This window comes from Chlorocebus sabaeus, chromosome 4, assembly GCF_047675955.1.
Source record: "Chlorocebus sabaeus isolate Y175 chromosome 4, mChlSab1.0.hap1, whole genome shotgun sequence".
Lineage (NCBI taxonomy): Eukaryota > Metazoa > Chordata > Mammalia > Primates > Cercopithecidae > Chlorocebus > Chlorocebus sabaeus.
Genome location: NC_132907.1, coordinates 24,577,531 through 24,600,894, shown reverse-complemented (window position 1 = coordinate 24,600,894; position 23,364 = coordinate 24,577,531). Strand labels below are relative to the sequence as shown.

At 40.7% G+C, this 23,364-nt stretch overlaps 2 protein-coding genes across 4 annotated transcripts in view; one reads left to right on the top strand and one right to left on the bottom strand.

Annotated features, from left to right (window-relative positions):
• MRPS27 (mitochondrial ribosomal protein S27) overlaps positions 1-3,568 on the bottom strand; it is a 99,653-nt gene extending 96,085 nt beyond the window's left edge. Inside the window, exon 1 of one of the 2 annotated variants that reach the window (XM_007974900.3) lies at positions 3,444-3,568. In XM_007974900.3, the coding sequence (XP_007973091.3) occupies positions 3,444-3,516 (73 nt within the window). In that variant the 5' untranslated portion in view covers positions 3,517-3,568. Of the gene's footprint in view, positions 1-3,294; positions 3,383-3,443 lie in introns of those variants that run through there. The other variant, XM_007974901.3, reaches the window with a different exon arrangement.
• A 97-nt stretch (positions 3,569-3,665) lies between these two features.
• Positions 3,666-23,364, top strand: part of PTCD2 (pentatricopeptide repeat domain 2) — a 37,138-nt gene continuing 17,439 nt past the window's right edge. For both annotated transcript variants that reach the window (XM_007974897.3, XM_073014697.1), the window contains exons 1-7: positions 3,666-3,813; positions 5,463-5,555; positions 9,909-10,038; positions 14,568-14,685; positions 18,305-18,383; positions 18,789-18,880; positions 21,594-21,707. In XM_007974897.3, the coding sequence (XP_007973088.2) occupies positions 3,702-3,813; positions 5,463-5,555; positions 9,909-10,038; positions 14,568-14,685; positions 18,305-18,383; positions 18,789-18,880; positions 21,594-21,707 (738 nt within the window). In that variant the 5' untranslated portion in view covers positions 3,666-3,701. The remainder of the gene's footprint in view (positions 3,814-5,462; positions 5,556-9,908; positions 10,039-14,567; positions 14,686-18,304; positions 18,384-18,788; positions 18,881-21,593; positions 21,708-23,364) is intronic.

Genomic DNA, 23,364 nt, shown 5'->3' with positions numbered 1-23,364 from the left:
TATTTTAAATGGATGAACTTTATGGCATGTGAATTATACCTCAATAACCCTGTTTAAAAAAATAGAAATACAGCCAGGTGCAGTGGCTCATGCCTGTAATCCCAGCACTTTGGGAGGCTGAGGCGGGCAGACCAGCCTGATCAACATGGAGAAACGTTGTCTCTACTAAAAATTAGCCAGGCGTGGTGGTGCATGCCTGTAATCCCAGCTACTTGGGAGGCTGAGGCAGGAGAATCACTTGAAGCCAGGAGGCAGAGGTTGCAGTGAGCCGAGATCGCGCCATTGCACTCCAGCCTGGGCAACAAGAGCGAAACTCTGTCTCAAAAACAAAACAAAACAAAACAGAAAAACAGAAAAAATGACAGATAATTATGCTGAGGTCACAGCAGACCAAAAGCCCAACATAACTAGATAGCATGAAGGCTGATGAAACACAATATTGGAATGCTGTTGTTATTCTCTACCTACTTTCCAACTCAAACAAATACAAACACATTCGTGTGAATTTATACACAGTTCAATCATTCTCTTACTGTGAGCACAGATCTTTACTAGAATAATATATCTAAATTTGAGTTCTACAGATTAAATAATGAGACAACAATAAGGTTTCCAAAGACGGTTTCAAAAGGGGAACTAAGAAAAGACTGTAATTATTTAATTTAATTTCTTTTTTTTTTTGGAAATGGAGTTTCACTCTTGTTGCCCAGGCGGGAGTGCAACGGCGCGATCTGGGCTCACTGCAGCCTCCACCTTCTGGGTTCAAGCAATTCTCCTGCCTCAGCCTCCTGAGTAGCTGGGATTACAGGCATGCGCCACCACACCTGACTAATTTTGTATTTTTAGTAGAGACAGGGTTTCCCCATGTTGGCCAGGCTGGTCTCAAACTCCCGAACTCAGGTGATCCGCCCACCTCAGCCTCCCAAAGTGCTGGGATTACGGGTGTGAGCCACCACACCCAACCTAATTTTATTTATTATTATTTTTTTTTGAGATGGAGTCTCGCTGTGTTGCCCAGGCTGGAGTGTAGTAGAGTGCTGCCTCCAGGGTTCAAGCAATTCTTCTGCCCCAGGGGGATGGTTCTAGGATACCCCCTTGAATACCAAAATCTGAGAATGCAGAAGTTCTCTTACATAAAATTGCATAGTATTTGCAAATAACCCACAAACAGCCTCCTGCATTACTTTAAGTCTGGGGTGTCCATTTTTTGGCTTCCCTGGGTCACACTGGTAGAAGAACAATTGTCTTGGGCCACACATACGTATACTACACTAACACTAATGATAACTGATGGGCAAAAAAAAAAAAAAAAAACGCTAAAAATCTCATAATATTTTAGGAAAGTTTACAAATTTGTGTTGGGCCACATTCAAAACTGTCCTCAACTGAGGGTTGGACAAGCTGCTTTAAGTCATCTCTAAGTTACTTATAATACCTAATACAATATAAATGCAATATAAGTGGTTGTCATATTGTATTTTTCTTTGTATTATTTTGCTGTTGTATTATTTTTTATTGTTAAGTTTTTTTGGGTTTTGTTTTTTAGTATTTTTGATCCGCTGTTGGTTGAATCTGCAGATGCAGAATGCTCGGATAAGGAAGCCAACTGTACTCCCAGATACCAGTGACTTGCTTACTCTCTACTTATTATCTCTTATTCTCTATGCCTTCATTCTAGCATATGCTTCATTCTAGCATAAGTAATCACCCTTCTATATTCTGAAGTCAGAAAGGACAATATCTAGATCACTGCTCAAGAGTTCTGAACTGGGAGATTAAAAAGCTGGGCCAGCTGGGCACGGTGGCTCACACCTGTAATCCCAGCACTTTGGGAAGTGGAGGCAGGTGGATCACGTGAGATCGGCAGTTCAAGATTAGCCTGACCAACATAAAGAAACCCTCTCTCTACTTAAAATACAAAATTAGCCAGGAATGGTGGTGCATGCCTGTAATCGCAGCTACTCAGGAGGGTGAGGCAGGAGAATCACTTGAACCCAGGAGGCAGAGGTTGCAGTGAGCCGAGATCGCACCATTGCACTCCAGCCTGGGCAACAAGAACAAAACCCATCTCAAAAAAAAAAAAAAAAAAAAAAAAAAAAAAAAAAAAAAGGCTGGGGAGGTGATAGTGGAGAAAGGACTCCCAGAATGCCCTCTGTGTGTAGTTGTTCACGGAAACCACATGAACAGAAAATAGCTGCAACAGCTAATTCTTACTAAAGTGGCAAGCATTGTGCATAACACTGCCTAATGTGTGATGTTAAACGTTTTCACCAGGTCAGCCACTTAATCTTCAGAAAACTGGTGGCCAACTATGAAGTTTCACATTGATGTTTAATTGCTGTTCCTAAAGAAGTGCGTGCTTTTTTAAAATATAGAGGATGGGAGGTAGGTTGGAAAGGGAAGATAAGCGGCATTGGAAAAATCTACTGTGATTACTGCATTTTTATCAAATATGTCTGTCTGGATTGCGGTTAGAATCACTGCAAATTTGGCTTCTGTAAATACTTTAAAACTTTTTCCAATGTTTTCATTATCAGATCCACTATGCAGGCTTTGAGTGGGCTGCCATTTAATTCAGATATCAAAGTACTTTACAAGTAACTATTAGCATTTATTATCTACACGTGGAAAACTATAGCAAAGAAAGGTCAATCAAAAGTTGTGCTCAAGGTCATCAGATAAAATGAGATTAATACTGAAAAATTCTTCCACGAAGACCAGGGGTCCGGCTAAGTGTGGTGGTGGTAAAAATGTTTATCAGACGTCCCTCTAAAGAAACCTCAGATGGGAGAAAAATGTCCCAGCCCCAGGAATGGACACATTTGGGTTTTTCCTTTTCCTTTTTTTTTTCTTTTTTTGAGACAGGGTCCCGCTCTGTTGCCCAGGCTGGAGTGTAGTGGCGCGATCTCTGCTCACTGCAACCTCCGCCTCCCGAGTTCAAGCGATTCTCCCGTCTCAGCCCACCGAGTAGCTGGGATTACAGGCGCGCGCCACCACGCCCAGATAATTTTTTTGTATTTTTTAGTAGAAATGGGGTTTCACCATGTTGGCCAGGCTGGTCTCGAACTCTTGGCGATCCGCCCGCCTCACGCTCCCAAAGTGCTGGGACCACAGGCGTGGGCCACCGCGCCCGGCGCACATTTGGGTTTCATGGTCAGCAAAAGCACGACCACCCCAACACATAAATCTGGCGAATCATACGCAAATTCCCTCAGGCTATATAACCTTCCACCGCTCTTCATACCTTTGGACAGGCACATACTGTTATTTTAGAGAAGGAAACGGATCAGAGACCTTGTCTCCTTTTTCTGCACTACCAAACACACCAAACGGCGTCCTTAGCAATCAGATTCCAGAAACATTTCCTTTCCTCTTGAAAGCCCACCGCTCCCTTCACTCAAAGAACAGAATAATCAGGGGCCTAAAGAAGCTGTCCCGCCAACCTGCACGGAAGTGCTGAGGCAGAACCACTTGCCGCGCCAAAAGCATCCCGCGCCGCACTATGGAGGCAGCCATCTTGGAGCGTACCAAAACGAAGGGCCAACGGGTGACGGACAGAGGAAGGGGCGGAAGGGGCGGGGTTACAGCTCGACCTCTCGGGGCGCCCAGAATTGGACGAATCCCGTTTGTCGCCCTCGGCGTCAGGACCGACGCTCCGCCTCCTCGCCCCGGTTCCAGTAGTTGGTATAGTCCGAGACAGTATGGCTGCTGCACTTCGGCCCTCGAGTCGAGTTCTCCTGCAGGCACCCCAGATTTCGGTGTATCCTGGGGTGGGAGGCTCCGGCTCTGTCAGCTGCCGCTGCCCTCTCGGAGGTATCCGCGGCCTTAGCCTAGGGAAAGAGGGGAGGGATGGGAGAGAAGGGAGTGTTAGACCCTAGCTAGCGTCTCTTTGGAGCAGCCACAGCTCCTAAGTCACTCACTGGCCTGGACCGCACCCTCGCCTTCTAGTTGCACGTGGGGGCAGTGGTGACCCCTGGGGGTCGTGGATACCCCCAGGGCCTGCAAATCGAAGGACTGCTGGGGTCTTGACCTTGGGGCTGTAGTGCACCCTCATATGGGGCGACGTTGGTCTTCAGGAACACCCCTCCAGCGTTGGGTGACATTTTTTTTTTCTTTTTTTTTTGAGACGAAGTCTCAAAAAAAAAAGTCTCTGTCGTCCAAGCTGGAGTGCGGTGGCACGATCTCGGCTCACTGCAACCTCCGCCTCCCGGGTTCAAGCGATTCTCTTGCCTCAGCTTCCCGAGTGGTTGGAACTACAGGCGTGCGCCACCACGCCCGACTAATATTTTATATTTTTAGTAGAGACGGGGTTCACTATATTGGCCAGGCTGGTTTCGAGCTCCTGACCTCGTAATCCACCCGCCTCGGCCTCCCAAAGTGCTGGGATTATATGCGTGAGCCACCGCGCCCGTGGTTTTTCTTTTCTGCAGAGTTTGGGAGCAGAGGTCTTAAGGAGTCTCAGTTCTGCTAACAATCTAAAAGACTGGCACGTTTCTTAATTTTTCAAAACTATCCTTTAACATCTCTATGAAAAGAGTTAAATTTGAAGATGCTAGTGAGTGATTGTAAAAATGTTTGTCAGGCATTACTTTAATGTATTTTATATACATAATTCTTTTTCTCTAGACAACACCCAGCAAGAGAATTACCATTCTTTTCTCCATTTACAGAGGAGGAGCAAGGTTAAGTAATTTGCCCAAGGTCAGAGGGAACTGTTAGAGGCGGGATTTGAACACAACCAACAATAGAGAGACCTACTCCTAACCACTTCACTGGACTGCCTTTCTGTAAATAAATAGCAATTTTTATTGTTACCTTGTTACTGCAGCTCAGAGAACTCTGTTAGTTCGTGATTCTTTGGCCAAGCTTCATCCGTTTTATGTCACACATAGCCAAGGATCTAAAGAAAGGATGATGTTTCCCAAATCTACTAAGTTGTGATCAGTGATTTCCATGTATCTCAGATGTATCTTGAGTCCACATCTGAGAGGCCTTAACCCCTTCATTTCACAGAGGACAAAACTGGGAGTTCCAGTGATCACGCTGCAGCTTTTTCCACCACTCTATGCTTCTCCCTGAATAAACCAAAACTAAATATGCCTGTTTTGCATTTAAATGTTACTGGTTTTTTTTTTAATGCCCTTGATACCCTTTAACAGATGGCGAATGCCCATTTGTACTTCAAATCCCAACTTCCTGTCAACCAGTCCCCACACAAGGTTTCTCACTAGCTATGGTTAATCACTAGCTTCTTTCACACACACAAGTAAAACCTGTTTTGCTGAGGATTTGCATTCTCGGATAGTTCATAAATGGTTTTTCCCAGGAATTATATTTGTTCAGTCATATTTGTACCTGTCTAATGGATTATTTATAATAGATGTTAATTAGAGGCAGTCAAGCTCTACTTGTGCTAACTTTTAAAACAGTCAAAATGACTTTTTTCTTTCTCTGATTTTTAGCTAAAAGATACCTACTTACAGATAATGTGGTGAAATTAAAAGAATTTCAGCAAAAGAAAGTGGCTGTTGCATGCAGTCTTCCTGGCACTAAAGGTAATGGAATCTATTTTGTTAATTCTGTAATTTATCTGTCATTTAAGTTTCTCTGTCTTTATCCCTCCCTATTCAGTGTCTCCTTCAGTGAGTTTATTATGCCTTAGAAAAAGTTGAGACCATTTATTGTTAGTTTCATAGTGAACTCTTATATTCATTTTGCATCTCACACTTTGTTGCTAGAAAGTCTACAGCTCTCCTCTTATTCCTTCTCTTACAATCCCAGAGAGATATTAAAGCTAGTGCTGCGATTGTTCGTCTAGATCTGTGCCACTGAAAGTGTGGTTTGAGGACCAGCAGCATCAGCGTCTATTGGGTGGTTGATAGAAATGCAGATAGAAAGGCCCCAGATCATTCATGTGCACAATAAAGTTTAAGAACTTGAGATGATTGGCTTTCAAGCTTTTTGATGTAACCTTCGGTGAAAAATGCATTTTATGCTGCATCTCAGTACACGCAAACATATCTATATATAAATGAAATCAAATGAAACAAAATAGTACTATGTGTGATGGTATGTTTTGACATTTTTCACTCTGTGCTAGAAAAGTCAGTAGGATAAAAAATTTCTTAAAAAACAAGAGAAACCTGACTGCCAAAACTAGGATTTGATTGGGCATGATGGCTCATGCCTGTAACTCCAGCACTTTGGGAGACCAAGGCAGGAGGATTGCTTGAGCCAGGGAGTTTGAGATCAGCCTGAGCAACATAGACCTCATCTCTACAAATTTTTTTAAAGTTAGCTGGGCGTGGGGGTACATGCCTGTAGTCACAGCTACTCTAGGGGCTGAGTTGGGAGGATTGCTTGAGCCTGGGAGGTCTAAGGTGCAGTCAGCCATGATCACACCACTGCACTCCAACCTGGGTGACAGAGTGAGACCCTGTCTCAACAAAAAGATAAATCTGGGATTTGCTTCAAAAAAAATCCAGTGTGTTTGGGGATTGTAGAGTAGAGGAAACATAATTAGCAAAATACTGATAATGATTGAGGCTGGGTAATGGCACTCAGTGAGGGGGATTATTATACTATTCTTTCATTTCTTGGGTATGTTTGAAAATTTTTGTTATTAAAAGCTAAAAGCAAGAAGATCGCCCTAGGTCTTCTTTCCTTTCAGCACCTGAGGAAGCTTGTTGCATTCATTCTCTCCCTCCTGCACATAGAGTTCTTCCCAGCATTTCATACTGTTTATTGTGCGTGGATGCGGCCGTGGTCCCTGGGGGTTGTGGATGGACCCGCTTGATTCCTCTTTATGAACACATCCAAGACTTTCCTTTTTTTTAAAATAACTCTTGGTGTCCCTACTGACTTTTTAAGCTATAGACCCAGCCCTCCTTCCTCTCACTGCCAGATGTTTGTGAAACCCTGATCAACACATTAACATTCTCTTTGTTTTGGTTTGTTTTTTAAGAGACAGTCTCGCTCTGTCACCTAGGCTGGAGTGCAGTTGGCACCATCATAGCTCACTGCAGCCTCAAACTCTTGGATTCAAGCAATCCTCCTGCTTTAGCCTCCTGAGTAACTAGGACTACAGTGCCACTATGCCGCCTAATTTTTAATTTTTAATTTTTTGTGTGTGAAGACAGGGTCTCACTATGTTGCCTAGGCTGGTCTCAAACTCCCGGGCTCAAGCTAGTATCCCGCCTCAGCCTCCTAAAGTACAGGTGTGAGCCACTGTACCCATCCTGATACTTTCTGCCTCCATTCCCTCACAGTTCAGTCCTCCAGAAATCAGTGTTCTCTTGCTGCTCCACTAATTGTACTGTCATATAATACCATATATGGGGCAGAAAAAATAAACCTTTTGAATGGGGGGAATATATTTATCCCCAGTTGAGTAGGCTCAATCTAGATTTCACTTCAGTCTTTTCTTTCTACCCCAGGTATTTTAGATCTATGTGAAATTTGCAGTTAGGGCTTCATGTCATCCAGTTGTGATTTCCAGTTGTCATAGTCTTCATAAGGCTGTGGCAGTCGTGTACATGTTCTGAAAGGCAATTAATATAGTCAGTGCCAATCTGCTCTGTTGTCAGACTGCTATGTTTAAAGTCCTGTCAACCTTCCGTCATTTTGAGCCCACAGTGGTACTCTTGTATACCACACCATTAACATACTTATCCCTCTGGCAACCTGGCTCTCCCATGGTGGACTCTGCCCTTTCTAGGGCGGTTTCTGGTTGATCTAGTCACGGCTGTTCCCTCCACACTTTCCATTCCCAGTTCTCTTCTGTTGTTCATGCTGATTCCCTTATGAAGAATGCTCCCCTCCTCCATTTCTCCAACCCGATTCAGCCCTTTCCTGTCTCACTGGTACCCCTCCACTTTCACCAACCTGGTCTGTCCTGACTCATAATAACAAAGGTTGTAACAGGACTCTTCGGTCCACTCTGAGTTGAAATAGGTGTTGTAACAGGACAGAAGAGTCCTGTTGTGTTTATAGTCATTCATGTGTCACCTCCTCCATCATTGTTTTCAGGTAGCTTTGTATACATTTAGCTTGCCTTCCCCAAAATGCTTTAAGTTCTTTGAGGGCAGGAACTATTCCTTATCTTTCTTGGTGTCTCACACACAAAGAAGGATACTTCTGGGTATGATTATATGACAAACAAATGTTGATTGATTTGTTTTAAAACACAAGTTATATCTGTTGAAATATTGGATTCTTAAGGTTTTTTTTTTTTTTTTCTGAGACAGAGTCTCACTCTGTCACCCAGGCTAGAGTGCAGTGGCATGATCGCGGCTCGTTGCAACCTCTGCCTCCCAGGTTCAAGAAATTCTTGTGCCTCAGCCTCCCCAGTAGCTGGGATTACAGGCATGTGCCACCACACCTGGCTACTTACTGTATTTTTAGTAGAGATGGGGTTTCACCATGGTGGCAAGGCTGGTTTCAAACTACTGACCTCAAGTAATACGCCCACCTCGGCCTCCCAAAGTGCTGGGATTACAGGCATGAGCCACTGTGCCCGGCCTCTTAAGGTTTATTAAGGCAGATTAAGAGTTACAAGATGTAACATCATCTCTTTGATGACTTGAGACTTTTTAGACTGGAAGTTGCTTAGAGATATTTAATAGACTAAATCCTCGTAGATCTAACAGGTGACAGAAGGAATGAAAATGAGAACAATAATGTTTCTATTTACTGGCAGTTACCATATGGCAATGCTTTACGTGTATCATCTCAGATAACCCTGTGAAGAAGGTACCACGATCCTTACTTTATACATGAGGAATCAAGTCTCAGAGACAAGGGTCTCCATCAGAATGCAAGTGGCCGACCTTAGATTTCAGCCCAGGTCCTTCCATCTCTAGAGCCTTTAACGGTTACATGGTTCTGCAAATAGAAATTGGAGGATCCACTACATTATCTCAAACCTAGTAGGTCTTTTCTTTTAAATCGAGAACAGTGCCTCTGCTTCTAGTTCTTGTGTTTTAGATGTATTTGTGCCTCTCCTTTCAGCAGCATTCCTTCAAAGCTCTGGGCCTTGGAACGAATCCTATAGCTATTTCCTGGCAGCTTCTGATACTGACAACAGTTCTGCCTTCTGGAAAGCAGATGCTTGGTTGGTGCCTGTTTTGCTTTTCACCCCACATTTTGATGGGAATAAAGCCCCTTATTGATGCCAAGAAGAGGTGCCTCCTTTTGGTTTTTTTCCCCACAGTTGATCAGATACAAAGACAAGGAAGAATGATAGACTGTGATGACATTGAAACGATTCTGTCACTGAAAAACTGTTTGCTGCTGTTTGAGGACTGTTTTCCCCCCTGCCCATTACATAGTACTTTAGCATGCCTTCTAACAGCTGAGTAAAAAGAGACTGAGAGGAATGAAAAAGAGGTGAAGTTGAATCAAATGAAAGAAACATGAGTCATGTGGGTCCACCATTGTGAACAAACCTACCTTCAACTCACATTTTCTTTTTAGTTTTCCTGTTTGTTTCTCTGCCAATTGACAGTTTGGGTGTCTGGCTACATTTTCTTTCTTTTTCTCATGAGTCACCTGTAGATTCAGTTATTTGAGCCAAGCCTCTGGGACAATAATTCTCAAACTTTAGTATACCAGAGGATCACCTAGGGAATCAAAAATGCAAATTCTTGAGCTCTTACCCCAGAGATTTTATTTTAGAGAGTCTCGAGTGGGCCTGGCCCTGTGCCCATGCCCCTGCCTCCTATGACAGATGCCATCTGCTGACACTGTTCTAGAGGAGATTGGCCAGTGATGGCAGCTGTGCATCCCTGAGCCCCTCTCAGTGCCCCTCTGCAGTGAGGCGGGGTAGGGCTTCCCCATCTTCCTGAGGTTAGATTCCTTATACTCCCAGTCAGCCTGAGTGATGGTCACCATACTGTGCTTTCTTCCAGAAACCTATTTTAGAAACTTGAAAGAGAAACTGACCCAGAACAAGCTCATCTTGAAGGAGGAGTTGATAACCTTACTTCATCTGTGTGAGTCCCGGGACCACGTGGAGCTGGCTAAAGATGTCATTTACAGGTGAGGCATTTCCTTGGAATGCTGCCACCCTCATCCCTTCTTACTCTGTTCCTTTCTGTGAACAGGTTCATCCACTTCGAAGATGTTGCCACCTCTACACCAGTGACTTGTTCAGATGCCTACCTTGAACTCCAGACACTTACATTCACTTATTGAGCACACACTTACTGGGTTCCTACTACATGCTGGGTGCTAAGGATAGAAAAGCAGATATTTTATGTCTAAAGAAGTTACCAGCCTACTCACTAACTCCACTGACATATCCCTTAGGTCTTCAGATTCAACATGTGCAAATTCATTGCTCTTCCTCTGTTTTCCTTCTCATGGGCTAGTCACTCAGGACAGATATTTTGGAGCCTCTTTACTCTCATCTCATTTGCCTCTCTTTCTTGATAGGGTAAGAAATCCTCTTGGTTCCGCTTCCTTGGTATCTCCCTCAGCTCCAGCCCTCATCTCTCTCTCTCCCCATTGGCAGTGTCTTAGTTCAGGCTTTAATGTCTCTCACCTGAATCCTTTCAGTGGACTCCTAACTCTTCTCCCTTCTCCAGTCCTACTATGCCTTTCTGATCCATTATTAAAGTTTCCCATGTCAGAAAGAACTCACATGTAAGCATAGCCTGCCACTGGGAAAGCCAGCAAAGGCTTCACTTACCAGGGAGCAGTATGACGTCAAATCAACAGACTTCATTTCTGAAATTAAATTCATTGCTCTTTTCCTTTTTTTTTTTTTAACTCTTTTCTTTTTTTTTTTTTTTGAGATGAAGTCTCGATTTGTTACCCAGGCTGGAGTATAGTGGTGCAATCTTTCAGCTCAGTGCAACCTCCACCTCCAGGTTCAAGCAGTTCTCTCTGCCTTAGTCTCCCAACTAGCTGGGGTTACAGGCGCCTGCCACCACGCTCGGCTAATTTTTGTATTTTTAGTAGAGAGGGGTTTTCACCATGTTGGCCAGGCTAGTCTCGAACTCCTGGACTCAAGTGATCTGCCTACCTGAGCCTCCCAAAGGCTGGGATTACAGGCATAAGCCACCACGCCCAGCTCTCTTTTCCATTTTTAAAAGATCTGTTTCTACATATGAACCTGCATTTATATGTACATTTATAGAGAGAAATACAAGATAATCATATAAAGAATACTGGAAGATTGTCTACCAAAAGTTAACTGGTTCTCTGGGAATTATGGATTATGTATTTTTTTGTTTGTCTAAATGTATATTTTTCTGATTTCTCAAACTTGTTTACAGTGGACATTAATTTTATAACATGAAAAAATGTCTTTTTAAGTTAAAAAAAATTTAAAAATTCATTGAAAAATTGAAAAACACCAAAAAGTAGAGAGAAGAAATATATCACAAATTCTGCTGTTTCAGTTGTCTGTTGCTATATAACAAACCACACCAGAACTTGATGGCTTAACACAGTGACTATTTATTATTTCTCATAATCCTGGGATCAGGAATTCAGGCTCATCTCTACTGAGCAGTTCTTTGTTGGTGTCAGATGAAGCCACTCACTCATTTGCAGTCAGGTGGTAGCTGGGCTGTACTGCACAGTCCAAGAAGGCCTCTCTTGAGTTTGTGATGCCTCATTGCTCCTCCATGTGGCCTTCCCCCCTCTTTCTGGAGTGCCTCATCATTCATTTGTTGGTTTGAGCTGCACTGGCCCACAGCCCAGATGTGAGCTGCCAGGCATGATAGAGCTGCCCAGAATTGGCATAGCTTCTCTTGGTCAAGGCAAGTTGCCTGGCCAGACCAAAGTCAAGAGGAGGGGAAAAGGATTCTACCTCTGGATGGATGGAGCCATATGCACATACAGAGAGGGAAGGAATTGATGGCAGCCATCTTTGGGGCCTGTTGCTTCCATCTAAGAAACCACTGTTAATATTTTTGTGTTTTTTTTTTTTTTTCACAGATGCAAAGATTTCGTTGTTTTGAAAGATTTTACATTGTTATAGTTATTGCTGTATAATTATTTTCTAAATTAATATAAATATTTTCTTGTTAATCATATCCTTAGGAATCATAGTTTAATGACAATCAGTATTTATTGTACGTTAGGTAGTTTCATTAACTATGCCCATATTGTTGGGCATTGAAGTTTTTTCTAATTTTTCACCAGTATAAATAATGTCATGATGAGAAACTCGCTCCTTAAAACTTACTCTTTGTTTCGTTTTGGGGATCGGGGGTATGAACTTTTTAGTTTATCAATATGTAACTGTCAGATTATTTTCCAAAAGTGTTATGCTAATTTAAAGTCACACTATATCTGCACACTTAATTCTGTATTTCAGTTTCACAAAGTTAAAGCATTTCCCTCTGGCATGTTTTCCTCTCACACGTTTTGCTACACAAAGCTATTCAATGTTTGTAAGAGTAGTAAAATCAGATAAATATTCTGAGCACTCTTTCTACTCTTATTTTTATCATACATATTCAAAGTATTGCTCAATTCCTTTACTGATGCTAATAAATCTCTACCTAGTTGCTGACCTTTCCTTGTCTAGTTGTAGACAGCTGGACAAGTGGAAAGATGGGTAGATCCAAGGCGCAACCAATACGTTCTCTTTCTCCCTGAGTCAGGCAGCCCATGACGGGGAAAGGAGAGTCATGAGCTGAAACATAAGCTTTTTATTGAGCCAAAAATGAGGAGCATCTTAATACCCTCGTTATGATGACCAAATGCTGTTTGGTTTATTGAGGGATTTTAGATCCTCTTGAATATTTCTTGTCCAGAAGGCAATTCATTATCTCAGTGACTTTCTAGCACTTTTATTAATGTGAATGTCATTTAGCATGTTAATGTCAAATCAGAAAACTTGTTTTTGCTTTCTTTTGCTTTTAATCTGGCACAAGTTTCTCATGAGAATATTTACTGAAATATGTTGATGTTTGAAGATGCTTTCCTTAGCATGCCTTACATTTTATAAGGGCTAACATACGTTGAAGACTTATGTGCCAGGCACATCATCTCATTTAATCGTCGCAAAAAAAAATTGAGTTGAGTTCTCTTCTTCCCTCCATTTTACAGATGAGGAGACGGAAGCGCAGAATAGTTAGTTAATTTGCTCATCATCACACAAGTAGAAGAGCTAGGATTTGAATGATCAGTTTGGATTCAGAGCCTAAAAACCCTTAACCACTATCCTATTTTGCCTTCCAACAACTCAATTTATAAGTGTTGTAATGAAGCAATGAATATTATTTGTAACTTTTTTTTTTTTTTTTTAAGATGGAGCCTCGCTCTGTCGCCCAGGCTGGAGTGCAGGAGCACGATGTCGGCTCACTGCAAGCTCTGCCTCCTGGGTTCAGGGCATTCTCCTGCCTTAGCCTCCTGAGTAGCTCAGACTACAGGCGCCTGCTACCACACCCAGCTAATTTTTTTTTTTTTTTTTTTTTTTTCAGTAGAGACGGGGTTTCACCGTGTTAGCCAGGATGGTCTCGGTCTCCTGACCTTGTGATCCGCCTGCTTTGGTCTCGCAGAGTGCTGGGATTACAGGCGTGAGCCACCGCGCCCAGCCTATTTGTAACTTCTATAAGTGGATAATGAAATGTATCAAAGTACACCTCATTATTCTATTATGGTATCATTGTAGTATATGGATTTAGAATAGACTAGCGTAATTACTCTAACTCCTTGATGATTTTTAGCAGAAGGTAAAAAGTATCCTGTTTTGTCGTCAGTGCTTCTCCCCAAGGTATTTTAGATTCACTCATTATATGAATCTAAATCTAAAAGAAATACGAATATGAAGATTCATAATAAATAAATCTTTCTAAAATCTGATTTACGTGTAATCATGAGTTGTTGATATTTGTCACGTATTGTCCTCTTGGTGTCTAAAGTAAAAAGAGTTGGTTATTGAAAGTAAATTTACAGTAGTGATATGCAGTTCTGACTGACAGACTGGCTGCCTGTAGAAATCTCAAGCCACATAGAAGACATCATTGTCTTTGAGATTAGCCTTTTCCTGAAACGTAAACGTTCGAAACTACATTTAATTTGTTTAGCCAGGTGATCGTAACTCCTGTGTACCTTTCCCAAACTTAGAAAAACAGAGAGATTGCTGTAAATTGTAAATGTGACTGTTGGTTGTCTGCCATCCTATATGAGGGTGAAGCCAGCCTCCAGGAACACAGAGCATCACCCCCGCTTCTTTCCCTTGTTCTCCTCTGGGTGGGGCCCATTCTGATGCACTTACAGATGCTACTAGACTCCTGCTATTTCCTAAGGTGTGCTCACACTCAGTCTCGGGGTTGTTTCTAAATTTAGAGAATGATTACAACATACGTTTTTCCTGTTTCTTTTATTTTATGTCAGTCTGCTATAAACTCTGTTTATTTAAATGGTTGGTATGCTTCTGCACTCCAGGATTCCTGATTGTCTGAAATCTCCACTTCTCCTCCTCCAGACTGTGAGAGAACTTTATTCTCTGTTGTGTCCCAGCACCTGGCATAGTACATGCCACAGTCTGTGTCTGTCCTTTTTCCTGTGTCCTACCTTTTGGCTCATTGAATCATTTTCATTACCAGGTACCATGCAGAGAACAAAAATGTCACTTTGGGGGAGTATAAGTTTGGACCACTTTTTGTGAGGCTGTGTTACGAGTTGGATCTCGAGGAATCTGCAGTGGAGTTCTTGAAAGACCAGGTTATTGTTTCCTAATTGTTTTCTCTGCCAATGTATGTGTTTTTGGTGATATTGGAAAAGGCATCTCTTCCATGCACATTATTCCTGGGTTAAACGATTTTCAGAGAAAGGCTGCTGGGCCAAATGAGCACTTCTCTGCATTTTTAAGTTTCCTTGCAGTCAGTCTGTGTGAAAGAGGGGTGGAGTGATATAGAACAAGTGTGGAGGAGGTATAGGTACAGATGATCCTACCTTGGATGTGTATCAACGTGGGTTGTACACCTGCTCTTTTAGGGGCTTTCAATAGAGAAGAGCTTAAGACAGTCTCCATTTAAAGACTGACATTCCTGTCCTTTGCCTGTGTTCCTTCTCGATTTTGTATTTGTATTTTTCTGATTGAAGACTACATTTGGGAGGTGCTTTTCTATTTTCAAAATACTTTCCCTCACATATTCTGACTTTCTGTTCCTAAAAACAAAAGTAAATAATTATTTTTATAGCTACTCATTGAATATTTACTATGTCTTCAGCATTGTGTTTAAGTACTTTAAATATTTCATTTTATTTGTTTCTCACAATAGCCTTGATAAGGTAGATTTCCATTTTGTAGATAAAGAAACTGTGACCTAGAGACGTTATAAATTCATTCATTCATAATAAAGTCATTTTGATTACCAGAGACCATGTAGAGGACAGAAATATCACTTTGGGGGAGTGTAAGCTTAGACTGCTTTTCATAAGGCTGTGTTTCCCATAATCAGAAACATTTGCTAAATTTTGGGGCCACGGCTGACCACCAGGTACATTTTTGTGTATTTAGTAACTTACATAACAAGCTGAGTTGTTTTTCTGCCTCTTACTCTTTTTTTATACAAAATTTTCTCTGTACATGGTGGGCATGTTAACTCTAGGCTTGCCCCTCTTTAATGACACCTGTGTATTAGAAAGATGACCATAATATATTAGTAAGCAGAGAAAAGGTTGTTTTAGAACAGTACAAATAGTTCGATCCTGTTTTTTTCCCATAAAAAAAAGACATACTAACATTAACATTTTAACAAAATATAAATACATATATACTGGGAAGATATACACTAACTCACTTTATCTTTAGGGCTAGAATTATTAAAAATTCTCACTTTTTACTTTATACATTTTTGTATTATTTGACTATTTTTAATAAACATATGTTAATGTTTCAGTTAAAGGAAAACAAAAGCTTCCCACTGTAATAAATCATAGCCACGAGTATAGTGATAAAAACAAAAATAAAAAAGATGAAAGCAAAGTGTTGTTTTTAGCCTGCTTATATATGAAAAATTCACGTATAAGTAACTTCTCTGGAGTAGGATGAACAAATTCAAGTAAGTGACATAGGACTTAATCCTGCTTCTACCTGAACTTCTCTTATCCCCTACTTAAAACCCTGTAGTGTTGCCAACATGGTAGCCACATGGAGTCGTTGAACTGTGGCTAACTCAAATTTACATTTTAATTACTTGTTATAAAAAGAATGCAATGTATGTTAATAATTTTTTATATTGATTACATGTTGAAATTACATTATAGTAGGTTAAATAGTCTATTTCTGTTTACTTTTTTAAGTGAGGCTAATTGAAAATTTAGAGTCACATACGTTGTGATTCTGAAATATACTTGGTGACTCAAAATACTTTTCCATTGGCTGGGGCTGCTCTGGTGGCTTTCCTTCACACTTCGAAGAAAACCCAGACCCCTGACTCTGACCTAGGGGGCCCATTGTGCCATCTCTCCATTCTCCCTTGCTGACTTCACTCTGGACCTATGTATTCTTCCTCAGCCATGGCGAGCTCACAGCCTCTAACTGGAACGTTCTGCATCCTCATCTGTGACACAGCCTCTAACTGGAACGTTCTGCATCCTCATCCGTGAGGCTCCCTCCTTGACCTCACTGAGGTCTCTTCTCACAGTGCCTTCCCTGACTACCTTCTATCTGTCTTCTCTACTTGCTCTTCATAGACCTTACTAATAGCTGGAGTTAATATTTTTTTTCACTTGTCTTATTCACTGTCTTCTCCACCAGAATTTAAGCTCTGCTAGATTACAAACCCTAGTAGGGTTTGGAGCAGGGTGTATGTCCTGTTTATCATTTCTTTATTCTCAGCACCTAGAACAAGGTCTGTGTAGTAGGTGCTCAGAAAAGAGTGGACTTGAGCAAGGCATTTTATGATACATTTGAATACCATGTGTCCCATTATCAGGGCATACAAAATGTTGAGATGTTAGCAAGATGTTAGTCAAAGGATAGAAAATTTCAGTTAGATGGAATAAGTTCAAGGGATTTCTCTGTACAACATAGTGACTATAGTTAATGATAATGTATTGTGTTCTTCAAAATTGCGTAAAGAACAGGTTTTATGTACTCTCACCACACAAAATGAGTACATGAAGTAATGTATATGTTAATTAGCTTGGCTTAACCATTCTGTAATATATATATATTTCAAAACAACGTACTGTTTTTTGGGTTTTTGTTTGGATACAAGGTCTTGCTCTGTCACCTAAGCCAGAATGCAGTGGCACTATTATCATAGCTCATTGCAGTCTCATAACTCTTGGGTTCAAGTGATGCTCCCACCTCGGCCTCCCAAGTAGCTAGTACTCCAGCCTTGTGCCACCACACCCAGTTAATTTTTTAAATTTTTGTTACTTTTTTAAGAGGTGGGGTCTTGCTGTATTGCCCAGACTAGTCCTGAACTCTTGGCCTCAAGCGATCCCGCGTCTCCCTCCCAAAGTACTGGGATTACAGGCGTGAGCCACCAAATGTATTTTTATTTGTCAATTAAATAAATACATACATACAAATTGGAAAAAAATGTTGAGAACCACTGTTTTGGAGAATTATTTCAAAAGGCGAGTAATCAATTCTGTATTATCTGTTGCCAAAAAAAGACCATAGTTGTAAGACCCTCCTGCCTTAGTCCTCAAGTATATTTATAGCTACCATTTCATGTTAATAGCTGGCACCTAGTTTCTAGGACCACTCTGCCAGGGTTAATTAGCTAGTTCTTTTCTCCTAAGCATGACAGATGATGTTTCCTTAAAGACGTCCTTCATGGTAGTTATGAAACCCAGAGATCTCTTGCTGTACCTCTCAGCATGACAGCCAAGAGAGTGGAAAGCATTTTTTTTCTTTTTTTTTTTTTTTCTTGAGACGGAGTCTCACTCTGTCACCCAGGCTGGAGTGCAGTTGCACGATCTCAGCTTACTGCAACCTCCACCTCCTGGGTTCAAGCAATTCTCTGTCTCAGCCTCCTGAGTAGCTGGGATTGCAGGCGCCTGCCACTATGCCTGGCTAATTTTTGTATTTTTAGTAGAGACTGGGTTTCACCCTGTTGGCCAGGCTGGTCTTGAACTTCTGACCTCGTGATCCACCTGCCTTGGGCTCCCAAAGTGCTGGGATTATAGGCGTGAGCCACCGTGCCCAGCCAACTTTTTTCAAAAATAAAACCTGAGTATATAAAATATATTAGAGAATTCAGGTGGCCAAATGAGCAAAGTATGCAGAAAAATGAGACCTGGATAGATAAGAGACAGTAAAAGTACCTCCTCAATAAATAGTTTTAACTTTTAACCGAACTGTATTGTTCTTCTTCATTAGCATTTACAAGGTTTCTTCTCAGACTCCACATCATTCAATATTTTGATGGACATGTTATTTATCAAAGGCAAATATGAAAGTAAGTACTGCAATTTCTATTTACTGAAAAATTCTGCTGTTTGCTGGCCTGGGAATTAGGGGAGAAAATGAGTCATGCAAAAATGATTCTTATATCCCTGATAATTGGCTGAATTCTGGAGACCTTATGAAGTTTGAAAACATCGTATTGCATATCATCCCTTAAACTAAATATCCCAGATTTTACTTATGCTAAAATTGTGAAGCAGCTTTTAAAACATTAGCTCTTCCTGTTTGACCTCATAGTTTATTTCAACATTTAGCTAATTGCTAAATGACTTTGAGAAATAGCTTTTATTTTGTTGAAATACACTTTTCTGTAGATGGTGCTGAACAGATGAGAGCTTTGGGGGCCAACAGTAGAGGAACTCTGATTAACACTGCGATCCACTCTCACTTTTGGCAGGTGCTTTGGAAGTATTGATAGAGATGAAAAACCAAGATGTGAAGTTCACCAAAGATACCTATGTTCTTGCTTTTGCAATTTGCTACAAACTGGTAAGACTCCTTCCCCTAAACTTTGAGAGCATTGTGGGCAGTCTTTGAGAGAGGATTTTTTTTCTCTCTATAAATAAAATTCAGTTCCTCTGAAGTCTGTTTTCCATCTGGTGCAAATGTTTTAATTTTAAATGTATTTATTTTTAGAAAACTCAAGTTAGCCATATCAGACAGTTTTATGGGAAAAGTAATTTTTTCATCTTTCGCTCTTCTCTGGTAATTGTGTAGATAGTGAGAGCAAAAGGCAATGTGTTGGGTTTGGGCTCTGCTTAAAGTCATCTCGCATGCTGGACTCTGCTAGATCCATCTTCCCTGTTGTCCTTGTCTATGGAAATCTTAGCTTCCTTCATTGAGCTTTCAAGGACTACTTTGTCTTCATATTTGAAGGTTTTTATAGTCACCGAAACTGGAAGTGATGTTTGTCACCTCCAGGTATCCCTTAATTGTGCTCTATTTGTATCACCTCCCTGGTACTTCTGACACAGCCTAATGGTGTACTTAGTAGATGCACGTTCCATTCTCTCCACTTGAGTGTGAGCTCCTTGAGGCATCTTTGTATCCTACCACCTAACACAGTGCCTGGTATCCAGTAGTTCTTTAATAAACATATGTGACATGAAAGTGAACGCTGAGGACAGAGACCATGACTTATAAGTTCTTTTATCAATACAAAAAATTAGCTGGGCGTGGTGGCATGCACCTTGTAATCCCAGCTACTCAGGAGGCTGAGGCAGGAGAATTGCTTGAACCCAGGAGGCAGAGGTTGCAGTGAGCTGAGGTCGCACCACTGCACTCCAGCCTGGGCAACAGAGTGAGACTCTGTCTCAAAAAAAAAAAAAAATTATTTTATTATTACTGTTCCAGGATTATTTCTTGCCCACAGAAACTGTTTCTTCAATATTTAGTGAATGATTATTGAAATAGTGAAATGATCAATGTTTAATGTATTACTGTTGTCATTCATATCATTTAAACTTTGGAAACCTGGCACACAAAACCTCTTTGTACTGAAAACAAAGGAACACTAAGCAAAGTGGAAGAACATGGGCTGTTGAAAAACCCTCCTGAAGAGTGTAGCAATGCCAGTTTTCCAAAACAAGGGGATAGCTGGGTTATAGTGGAAGGAAAACCAACTGGAAATTGAGAAACTTGGAGTCTAGTCTCCACTTTGGTATTATATAGCTTATATATATGGCTTATATAGCTGTGAACTGATCACCTATCTCATTTTACAAATGAGATAGATTTGGGAGTCAGCAAACTTTTCTTTTAAAAGGCTAGATAGTAAATATTTTAGGTTTTGGGGGCCATGTATGTCTCTGCCTCATATGAACTCTGCCCTATATTGTTTGTTTTTGTTCTTACAGGCCTTTAAAAATGTTAAAGTCGTTCTTAGCTGTAGGCTACATTTAGCCCAAGGGTCATAGTTTGCTGACCTCTGGATTCAATAATTCTTTCATTCATACCATTCTACAATTCTAGGAGGCAAAACCAAAACCACACAGCACTAGATCATCACTTATTCAGCATTGTAATTCTCAGCCTTCTTGTCTTCCACTTAGGGATGCCTGCCTGAGTGTATGCTGCAATGACGAGAATTTCAGTTCTGCTTAGAGGCCATGCGCAGTGGCTCATGCCTGTAACCCCAGCACTTTGGGGGGCCAAGGCAGGCAGATCACCTGAGGTCAGGAGTTCGAGACCAGCCTGGCCAACATGGTGAAACCTTGTCTGTACTAAAAATACAAAAATTAGCCAGTGGTGGCACGTACCTGTAATCCTAGCTACTTTGGAGGCTGAGGCAGGAGAATCATTTGAACTGGGGAGGCAGAGGTTGTAGTGAGCCGAAATCACGCCCTTACACTCCAACCTGGGCAACAGAATGAGACTCTGTCTCAAAAAATAAAAAAAATAAATTAGGAAAGGCCAGAGGATTTTCTCCCCTGTGTTGTGTCCAAGAATAACTTGTTTCACCCAGTGGAGATGAGTTGAAAAAGTGATCTGGTCAGCCAGTAAAAATTCCACATCAATTCTGGGAACTGTCCTCTCTCATCCCATTTGAACTCTATTTTGACAGGAGTTGCAACTCCTGTCATGACAGATGACATAGTTGCACAGCCAGGCTGCTCTCATAAACCTAATCCCCCGCAGCATGCACAAAGGAAGAGGATTTGGTTTTACCACTGCTGTTTTTATATCACTGACATTCTTGGATTTTTCTTTTTGAGATTTCTGTTTTCAGAGGATTCTTTTATAATTTATGTTCAAATTAGTGTTCATGTTTTCAAATATTTGACGTATGAATATTTTCAGATTGGAAATTCCCCAGAAAAAGTTTCCTGGTGTTGTTGAGCCTTAATCAGCTATTTAATATAGTAGCAGGCAGAACCTTTATACTTGTAAACTATGGGGTCTGTGTCTAGAAACTAGCCTGCCCAGATACCAAGAGATGTGTTTATTTTCTGGTAAAAACTGCCCCGATTCAGAAAATTGAAAATGAGCTTTAAAAATAAAGTTAATTTAGATTTGACCTGCTAACATATCAGTAGCCTGGTGTATTTGCAAACAGTGTTTATATGGGGCTTAATCTTTTAAGTGGCTTAAGGTAGGCTCTAGGAAATCCTTACAAAAGGAACTCTAAATATTGAGCACTATTAATCATTTTATTGAATTTAAAGGTTTATAACATTAATCGAACAATCCTGTCTCCTCACAGAATAGCCCTGAGTCTTTCAAAATCTGTACTACATTAAGAGAAGAAGCTCTACTCAAAGGAGAAATTCTCTCCAGGAGAGCATCCTGTTTCGCTGTGGCATTAGCTCTGAATCAGGTAAAGCTTTGTGGTGTACATAAGTAAACTGGGAGTGGCCAGGACTTCATTACTTTTATTTGACCTTGCTTTTACTTTTTTCCTTCTGACTGCATCATAAAGAAGTAGTCCCCATAAAGAGACCAATGCCTTTGTTGCCATGGCAACCTATATCTATACCTGTACGGGCAAAGAATGTTTTTATTTACAGTTGGGGACCTAACATGCGTTTCTAAATAGAAGGGTAGAGAAATTTCTCAAGTAATTAAAATGAAAATTGCAAGTCATCGGATGACGTTGTAACGTTCTCAGAGAACAGTTTTATTTAATGCTCTCCAAAGTTGAATTAGCCTCAGATGAATGAAGACTGCTGTGTCAGCCCATTGTAGAAGTGGGATCCATCACATACTTCATAGTTATACCCAACTACTGCTGTTATTTGGGTGACTTTAGTGATCATTTAGCCTCATTCCCCTGACTGGACAGGTGGAGGTAGCAGAGACCCAGAGATAAGAGGGGACCTCCCTGAGGTCATGCCTCAGTGATGGCCAGAGTTAGAGCTGGAACCCTGGAACACACATCTCTCTGGAAGAGTCTCTCCTGAGATTTCCTATTCCAGAGCTTAAAAAATATGAAATGCTTTATATGTTTCCTATGTGGTAAAAGGAAATTTTATAGCAGAAAAATAGTAACCAAACCAGGTTGTTTTCCTGGCTGGTAAAATATAGCTGGAGAACTCTTTTATTAGAAATCAAAACATGAGGGTGATCCATTTCCATATACTGCTGGGAAGAGTCACTGAAGGACAAGACTTAAGAGATTATACACTTTCCAGGCTTCTGCTGGACCAAGATCATTTTTTTAACTTTCTAAGCTTCTCTTGCTGTCCAGGGGAATTATTTTGTCTTCTTAATCTGTCATGAGGTGAGTAAGTGAATTAAAGTCTCTTCTAAAGCATGTGTTTTTCTTTCTTTGTATAGCTCCTGTAGTTTTTCTTTATTTAAGTCTAAGTTATACTGTTTGGTGCACAGATACATCATCACTGTTACATCATCACTGTGAATCCCTCACTTTAGCATTATAAAGTGCCCATCTAGGAATGTTTACTGCTTTTGCCCTGAATTCAGCCTTATCTAATATTAATAACTCCATCCCTCTTTTTGCTTATTTCTCTTTGTTTTGATGAGGTTTTCATTTGCCCAATATACAGCTTTTCCTATCCTTTATTTTTGCAATCTTTCTGAATTGCTTTGTTTGAACTTTATGTCTTATATACTGCATAAATTTCTATGTCGCTTTATAATATGATGCTAATCTTTTAATATCCATTTATATTAATATGACATATTTGATCTTAGGTCTCATTTGATGCTTTTTGTTTCTATAAGTTTTTCTACTATCTTATGCCATGTGGTTATTTTCTCTAGTTGGTATTTTTGCTCTAGTGGTGACTTTAAAACCATAGTTTTGATTTTCTTAATTCTTTAATTCTTTGGACAAGACCTGTTAATTCCCTAATATAAGTAATGGTGAAAATAGTGTATTTCCTCTGTTTTTCATCTTATTTTCTTCCTCCCCCTCCAACACCCAATTTTAGCTCGTATTTTGCTTTGATAGTGTTCACTTTACTCTTAAATGTACTTGATTTGTCAGTTTTAAGTGATATTTTTTTGGCCTG